A 9,190-nucleotide genomic window follows, 5' to 3' on the forward strand; every position below is an offset into this window, starting at 1 on the left:
TAAACTTTGAAAACTGGGAGTCAATTTTAGAAGATGAACTGTAGTAGTCCAATAATTAGGAGATGATGGTGATGGGAGAAATGAAAAATGAATGAATTCAGGTAGAACACAAAATCACAAAAATATAAGAGCTATATTTTGTACTTGTTTTCTCTCTAGTAGTGGTTGATGCTATTTCAACAGTATAGTGATCATATTTAACTTATAAAATATTTTCTGAATTTTTCATCTTTAAGTTGAAGGAATCTCTTACCACACTATACATAGCAGCCTCTCTCTCTCTCTCTTTCTCTCTCTCTCTCTCTCTTTTCCTTCTTCCTCCCTCCCCATATATATGTGTGTACAGAGGGTGCCAAAAAATGTATGTACATTTTAAAAAAGGAAAACTGTATTAAAATTGTAATAATATATACCAGTCACAAAAGATGAATATAAGTCACGTTTGACTTCTGCAATTACAAGAGGTGCTCAAAGTGGTTACCATCAGCGTCCAGACTCTTCTGATTACAACGAACTACTGCTTGAGCAGCATTGACCAAAGTGTCCACCTGTGTACGTTTTTTTGGCACCCCCAGCATATATCTTCCATCATGTTGAAAAACTTATTCTTTCTTTTTAAGAGAAAAGAAACCATGTTCATCCCCTCTGAAAATGAGAAGATTTCTAAACAGCTTCACCTTTGTTATAATATTGTGAAAGATCGTTATGTTCGAGTTTCAAGTAATAATCAAACCATTTCTGGATGGGAAAATGGTGTGTGGAAAATGGAATCTATGTTCAGAAAAGTTGAAACAGACTGGAACATGGTAAGTTAATACATGAAACTGTTTAAAACCTTTGTCATTGTTTAAACAGATAAAGATTGGCTTCATTTTTCAACTGTGCATAATGAGAAAACTGATATATCAGAATTACTTTTAGAGCTCCTTAAACCTATAAAAGAAAGTTTTGTTCCCAACATTTAATCAAGAGACCATAAGAAATCTGTGCATTTGTATCAAGGCAGTATCTATTATCATCAAAGAGGCTGAATTTAATGCTTTTGTGGGGAAAACTAATCAAGTGACCAATCCATGTGAGTGATTTTTGCATGAATATATAAAGTATATTGTTATTTAATTCCTTCACAGATATGGATTGATTGCCTACTAAATGCAGGCTGTAAGGAAGTATAACATTTAGTTCTAAGTCCAAAGAGCTAACCATTTAACACACTTTCATAAGAATGTGCGTGATTGAGCAGCGATATTGATTATTTCTACTCTGTGTCATAAAGAGTAAAGAAATGGAAACTAGGACTATAGTAGTTCCCCTATTCCAATTTGGACATTGTTGTCACATTTTACCTGTAACAACTAAGAGGCTTTGTTTTTAATCTGCCCTACCCCTTAGACACACACCGAAAATAAACTCAGAGCTACTCAAATAACCTCAATAGATCTAACCATATTATTGATAGATTCTCATAGAGTTAATGAATTTACAGGGAGCTTTTAATGTTAACTGCCAAGATATTTGGGTGGGAAGGGAGTTGTTCACTTGTAAGACATATTGGATAGATTAAAGAGTGAGTCACAGATAACAGCTGCTCATGTTTATGAGCATGTACTGTATTCTCGTCACTGTACTAGGCCTTAGTCAGAGGACAGAAGACACATAGAGACGAGGTCCCTGCTGTGTTCTTTTCCAGTCATAAGTTTTTGTTCTAAAGTTTATATTGGTGATCTTTTTGTATTAAACCAGGAATAACTTACAGCATTATTAAAATTGTAGATATAGGAATTTTCATCTTTAGTCAAGCAAGGGCATAAAAAAAATAAAACTATAAAATTTCAAGGTTTGAATCTGTATTTGTACCTGTATCTGTAATTGATTACGTAGTTGATGAGAGGCGCTGAACTTCTGGAAGACTATCCTTAGCCTAAAAATTCCTCTGAACAGAAAGCAGGACAGTATAGATATGTTATTTATCCAAGGACGAGTCTATTCTTGCTGAACTGAAGAAAAAGCATGCCTTTCTTTCTAACCAGCAGTGTTGATGGAGAAAGTAATGATGGAGAAAATAATGCTATCTTGCAGATTTGATGTGCTGAGAAACAGGTCTGTTGTATGGCATATTTCTTCTTTGTGTTACCCGTTGCTTTATCAGCAAACATTTACTGAGTGCCTATTGTGCTAGGCATTGTTCTCAGCTCCGTGGCTAAAAACAATGAAGGTACAATTTTTGTTCTCACAATCTAACAAGGGAAACCAAAGCATAAACAGCCATCTTACCCATGATGAAGAGTGCTATAAGGATATCAACACATTGCTATGGAAACACCAAGGAGGGAGTAATTAGCTCTGGCTGTGGGAGTTGGGCAAAGTTCCGCAGAGCAGGTGACATTTGAGCTTGGACACTGAAGGATGAGTAGGTGTTCATAAGTTAAGGGAACAGCAGGGGGAAAGCATGGAGTGCATGGAGTGTTTTGAGACCACTAAATAGAGCATCGTGGCCAGAGAGTGTGTATTGCATGAGGAAGATTTAAATAATGTAAATGAGGTGCAAAGGCCATTTAAGTCAGGCCCCTACTCTAGTAAAAGTTTGTGCCTTAATATGCTTATACAAAGAGTGTTGTTTTTCAGAAATTGAGTGAATCAGTTTTCAGTTACAATATTCAGTGCCAGATGAAGAAAAATACTAGAATCTTAATTACATTTCTAGAGACTAAGCACTCAGAAGTCATATATTGCCATTAAAACTTGAGTTTTCCACCTCCATCAGTATTTTTAGTCCTGTACTAGCATGTCTCCAATCAGGGATTCTCTAGCTCCACTAAATAGAAGAAGCCTATTTCTCCTCACACCTTTATTCAGGAATCTCCAGCCAGGACTCCTGACAGATCACATACATCCTGCTCCCAGGTAACTAGAACACATTCTTACTCTCTCAAAGAGGTAACCTCCCAGGACACCGGGACTTACTAAATTTTACTACTTAGCAAATATGTTGTTCAGTGATGTGTGGATTTGAAGGGAACATAAAAAGCTAAATCAAAAAGACAGGTATACTTTTTAGGAGGCAATTGATAACACCTTGATAAAAGTGATGTTAACAGTTTCCTAACTTGTCTCCCTGCACCTGCTCTGGTCCTTTCAAAGACATTCTCCATGCTGTAGCCAGAAAAACATTTTCAAAACGCCAGCCATTACTGGATGTTCTCAGAGCAAGGCGTAGTTCAAGCTTCTTCCACGTCTGTCTCTTGCTTCGTCTCTGGCCTCACCTTGCCCCGTGCTGCATCCTCTTCTGCCCTCTGCACAGAACTTGCTTTGCTTTCCTTTTTGTCAGATTAACTTCTCCTTATCCTTAGAGTTTGGTTGAAACCTACTCCCTCTGGTCCCGGCTGGCTGGATCCATTTCCCCCTTTACTGATTCACTGCACTATGTCCCTCTCCTTCTTGACATTTAGTCAGCAGATACGTGTGAGAAGAGATTATTTTTGCTCTTACCTGCTTGATTGTAAACATTCCCTGGGCAGAGACCTTGTCTTTTTCTACTCGATTTTGTAGTCTCAGTATTCACGTATCTATGATAGCGTCTGATATATAATAAATGTTTAGTCAAGTTTGGCGAATGTAAGAAAGAATGATTCAGTGTTTGTGTCATAAATTCTGCATCACCCTAGGGCTATGGAAAGCACCATAGGAAACCCTGTCTTCATTCAGGCTGTGTCCTACGGATGTTCTTAGATACTTTGCATTTTTTAGCAGTTTCATCATTCTCTTTGTCACTAGAGTCATTTTAGCGCTTTTTGGTGCAAGGCATCATGTCAAGAATTGATTAATTTCATCATTCAGCAAACATGCGCATTGTCAAGCATTGTGCATGGCACTTAGGATGTAATATTGAATTACGAGGCAAGCCTCAAGGTGAGCATAGGCTAGTATAGGAGAAAGACACGCGGACCAACTATTTAGATGCGTAAGGTAGGTACTAGAAGAAGCACATGGGTCCATACATGATACTAAGGGAGAGAAAACAGAAGGAAGAGCTACTATCCCATGAGAGAAGGCCTTGCAGAAGAAGTAATTCCTGAGTGGGCTTCTGGAGGAGGAGGCAGAGGGAGAGTCTCAGTGTGGAGACAGGACGTGGAAATCTTAAGTCCTAAAGCTAATGCTTTTAGGACTGAAAATCTTAAGTCCTGGAACGTGAGAAATAGTGTGTGCAAAAGCACTGAGGTGAGAAACAGCTGGTATATCCAGGGAAGGAGTAGTAGAGAACGTGAAGGAGAATAGTGGGAAACGAGTCTGGAGAGGTAAAGAGTTGTCAGGTCCCAGGGACTTTGAATACCTTACAATTATGTAACAGGAAACCATGAAAGAGTTCAAGCAATGGAAGGACATGACCACATAGCATTCCAGAGGTAATTCCAGAGACTGCAAATGGAAAATATCAGAAACATAGCATAGAAAGATTTCAGTGGGTAGTGACAGTGACTCGTGTTTAATTTCAGTGATAAAATGGAATAACCAAAATAGCATTCATGAGCAATACAGGTTTACCAGCATTAAATAAAAATCTCTTGAAATATACAACTGCTCTGCTATAGGAATGACTGAGTTCATGGTGTGTGCTGTACAGTTATCTTAAGTAGAGTTAATCCTAGCAGTCTAAGCAGAAGAATAATTTTAAGAGCTACTAAATAACAACTTCAAATAGTGTAGTGCAAACTGAACCTCCAGGAAACCATACAGCAGGCAAACCAATCTGGCAAGTAGTCGTCAGAAAATTTCCAAGTGAAGCTCTTCTATAGAATGTGAAATACATAAAAAAGCTGACATGCAAATTGTTCTCGGTCCTGAAAATAGTGGTTACAGCCACAATCCAAATGACAAATGACAAGTTTCAACGACATGGTGAGTGTTATAACAGACCTCAAGCCGGAGACACGCCGGTCTTGTTACCATCCACAGCTTGTGATATCCCTGTATGTCCTTAGAGATGCCAATGAGGGTAAGTGTGAGTCACTGGGGGATGTTCTATACAGCTTTTAACCTGTAGCAGAATATCTCCATGACTTCTAATTTCACATCATTGCTGCTAACGTAGGGATAGCAACACTCACCTCTTAGTAGTCCCATAAATTGCAAAAAACGAGCATGTAAAACTGGACACAATAATGACACCTAGGAATTTAAAAAGCCAACAAGCAAAACGTTGTCTAACATAACTTGAGGAAGTTAAAGACACCCAACAGTTATAAAAATGCTTTTATTTTCCCTTCTCAACCAAACAATTGATTTTCGAGAGCATATAGTGTATTTTCCTCCTGAATAAATTATAATCCCTGGTTCTGTTGGTATTACACATAAACAAGACCACATTTGGAGTTTACATAAATCCTGTTGTTTTGGTGCATTTCAAATTACCAAACAGTGTTTATATTCTTGGTAGCTTCCTACCACCTCTAAAAATGCTGAGTTAAAATAAGTTAGCTAAAATGCTCCAGAGTATTTCATGTGAAAAAGATACGAATTTTCAATATAAATAGAGTCTGTTTTATCTCCATACACCATTTCTTTAAGCCTGAGACCTTTTATTTGTTCACAATATGTTTGAATGTTTGTTTAACCATTTAAAAATTCAAGGATGATCCCTTTTATCCTTTAACTATTTAGAGTCTTAAAAGTTGATGCCTTTAGGACTGAAAATCTTAAGTCCTAGAACAAGCAATTCTCTCAGACATATTCAGCAGCATTTATAACCCTTCTTTGGCATGCAGCCCAGAGCCACATGGTATAAGGAAAACAAATCTCAGAGGAAGCTAGAAATTTGAAATTAACCTGGCTTCAGCTTATCATATGTTGTTCTCACACTTTTGGGGGGCACATTTGAAACTACTGAGCTCTGAAAATCCATAAGACGTAGAAATGTATACTGAGATATGAATTTGAATGTATTTAGTTCTGTCTTAAGATTACTTTCCCCAGTCTTTCATTTCTTTCAAACCCACTTTCTTTCTGTAACCCCTCTGTTTGGCTCATCTTTTCCAGATAATCGCCTTTATTAGGCAGTTCTTTGAAGGAGTAATTCATCTATGGATACTCTGTAGTTTAGGATAGGTGAGACTAACGACTCCCAGAGAGAGCACTGGTGCAACCCTGAGCCCCCGGTTCTCCTAACAGCTGTAAGAAGCATGCAGTAAGAACACGGGAGCATCAGAGGATGTTATAGTGAGGGTGCCCTGAACTTGAGTGGAGGAGATGACAGTTCCATACATCTAGTTTTATCATCCAAAGCAATAGTTGATTATACATAGCTAGTCTCAGGAGTTCAAATCATTTTCCTTGGAGAGTGATTGTTTAGTAGGTTTATAATCTCTAGCTCAATGATTTTTTAAAACTTGCAATTTAACTGATATATTTAACCTGGAAATAAAATATCAAAAGAATACTAGCGGTGATTGATTTTTTGATGACTAAAGACATGGAGCGGGACATTTTCATGCAGATGTGTTTTATATGGTACTTCTAACTATTTGACCTTGAGAAGTAGATTGATTGTTTCTAAAAGAATATGTGTGTATACAAGTTTTTAATACTTAAATACTATTTATTAAATCCTATGAATCCAGAACCTGTAGCTCCGGAGAGCTTATAATTTGGTTAAGTTAGATCGTACAAGTACACCTGAAATAAAATAGTTACATTCGAATAAGGGAGTACTGTCAGTTCAAGGAAGGATGAAATTCTGGAGGACCATGAAAGCTAAGAGTTTGGATGTAATGCAAGAACCAGGTGCTTTCTGTGCATTCTAGACCAGGGAAATGATATGAAGGAGGTGAGGTTTTAAAAACATTAATTTGGTAGTTGCAGAAAGATGAGCATAAAGTCATGACTATAGTGGTAAGTGCAGTATAAATGAAGAAAGGGATTTTTTTCCAAAACTTATTTCAAAGAAATGCATAGATTATTGTGGGGAGTTTGGACATCAAGGAATTAATGATTAAGAGTCAGATCCTTAGGGGTTTGAGCCTGGGTTAATTGAGCTACCTGTGAAAGACCAAGGCTGTGGATGTCAGTTTTCATGTCATCATCTTGTAGAGTGCAGATTATGCTATGAGAGGAGATGAGCTAGAAACAGCCAGTAAACTTGGATACCTTAAATAGTATACATTTAAAGTTGTAAGGGACATTGTTGGTGAATGAATGGGGAGTGTACTATTTTGAGAGGCAAGTGTGGATATTACCTTTTAAACCATTCGTGCCATAGCAGTGACTGAACTGATTTTGATTTACAGTATATGGCCCATCTCACTCTAGAAAGCGTATCTGAAAATCCAGACTTTGAAAAGATAAAATTACATTTGAAACAATTCTTCATTTTCAGCAGAATTTTCATAAAGTTCATTTTAAATAGCTGGACTTAATAATTTAAAACAGAATATGATTTACCAAAATTTGGTCAGCATGCAGCCCTTTAGGCCTGTACTTATTGGGCTACCTATATACAAATAATATCTTTCTTCCAGAGCAAAAGATGCTATAGGTAAAACTGCTAATGAAGTGAAAAAATGTTAGCAGTAAAAATGCTTTCAGTGGGGGAAAATTAGACTTTTAATAACCATTTGTACATAGTACCCTGTGACAATAAGACTGACTTTATGTATTTTCTACACTATTTCATTATTTCTGACAATTCCTTTTTTCTCCTGCTTTGTAGGTGTATTTAGCCCGAAAGGAAGGATCATCTTATGCTTATATTTCCTGGAAGTTTGAATGTGGGTCAGTTGGCCTAAAAATAGACAGCATTTCCATTAGAACAAGTAGTCAAACCTTTCAGACTGGAACAATACAGTGGAAATTGCAATCTGATATAGTGCAAGTAGAACTGTCAGGCGGTAAGCATTTGACTGGAGAATTAATCATGAAGTGTGTATTTAACACTCTGAAGAGTAATTGTACTTATTGGAGATGTAGTTTTGCATTTTTCATACCCAAGAGTTATTCATACTATTGCAGTAAAAAAAAAAAAATCGTTTAATTAAAATCTGTATAACCTCATTCTAATAGAAGAGCTTATGTTTTTTTATTGTGAAACACAAGTGGAAGGAGAAAAATCATTTCTTCGTTTCAAAGGACAATAAGGAGTAATTTGTATTTATTGTTTAAGGGTTTGTTTTAGCCTTTAAGTAGGGTATATAAAATGCATTCCAAAATTATCTCTTTATGTTCTTTAAGTTACCAAAAGCAGCGATATTTTTTTTTTTCCTCCAACAGATAAAACTCTTCGCTCCTATCATGATTTTTCTGGTGCCACTGAAGTTATTTTGGAAGCAGAATTAAGCAGAGGAGATGGCGTTGTTGCTTGGCAACATACCCAGCTGTTTAGACAAAGCTTAAATGACCATGAAGAAAATTGTTTGGAGATAATTATAAAATTCAGTGACCTTTGAGAACCTGAACATTATAGAAAAGCTGGCAATAATCAAGGACTTACCATGTTCTAAATTAATCTGTTGGTTCAGCGCATGCTTAGTTGACAATTTACTACCCCTCTGCTAGCATATTTCTTTTGCTGGCTATCCATCATGTAATCCTCATGAAAATGTATCTTTATACTATGGACCATAATGAAACCTTGCATTAAAAGCTCCTTTCTATATGTGACTATAATTTGGAATAAAGTCTTATTGCCCCAATATGAGGTTTTAATCTAAAAAGTATAAATGCAATTTTAAAAGTAAAATGAAGGTATTCCTGATGAAGGTGTTCATGGTTATGATAAAATCTTAAGCTAATAATAGTAATTTAATATTTTCTGATCAGTCGTTAATTTCTTCATAAGTAATTGAACTAGATTTCCTAAGATTTTTAATTTTTAATAAATGTGAAACTGTTGAATCTCATAATGCATGAAAAATTGTAAATACGTAGGCATTTAAGAAATAAAATTAATTATTTTGCTTATATCTTTTTAGTGATTACTTTGCCTGAGTAAAACTCTTTAATAAGTATGCTAAACTTGAAAACTGCTTGAATAGACAAGTTATGAAAACATTTAACATTGTATAAATTCAAAGATACATTACAAATCCATAATATGTAGACACTTCAGAAAATGCTTTACTTTTGAGTTTACTTTTGAGTATTTTTATCTACCTCATTGAATAAAATATCTATCTTGACTTTGAAACCATGTAACTAAATT

The 9,190-nt window shown here is 36.1% G+C and overlaps 1 protein-coding gene across 3 annotated transcripts in view; it reads left to right on the forward strand.

The window, feature by feature from the left end:
• The window catches only part of NGLY1 (N-glycanase 1), a 50,833-nt gene extending 41,882 nt beyond the window's left edge, over positions 1-8,951 (forward strand). For 2 of the 3 annotated variants that reach the window (XM_019745279.3, XM_019745280.3), the window contains 3 exons: positions 621-806; positions 7,703-7,880; positions 8,260-8,951. In XM_019745279.3, coding sequence (XP_019600838.3) covers positions 621-806; positions 7,703-7,880; positions 8,260-8,435 — 540 coding nt within the window. In that variant the 3' untranslated portion in view covers positions 8,436-8,951. The remainder of the gene's footprint in view (positions 1-620; positions 807-7,702; positions 7,881-8,259) is intronic. The other variant, XM_019745281.3, reaches the window with a different exon arrangement.
• The last annotated feature ends 239 nt before the right edge of the window (positions 8,952-9,190 follow it).

The sequence above is a fragment of the Rhinolophus sinicus genome, chromosome 5, assembly GCF_057876585.1.
Source record: "Rhinolophus sinicus isolate RSI-liver-muscle chromosome 5, RSI-T2T, whole genome shotgun sequence".
Taxonomy (NCBI): Eukaryota; Metazoa; Chordata; class Mammalia; order Chiroptera; family Rhinolophidae; genus Rhinolophus; species Rhinolophus sinicus.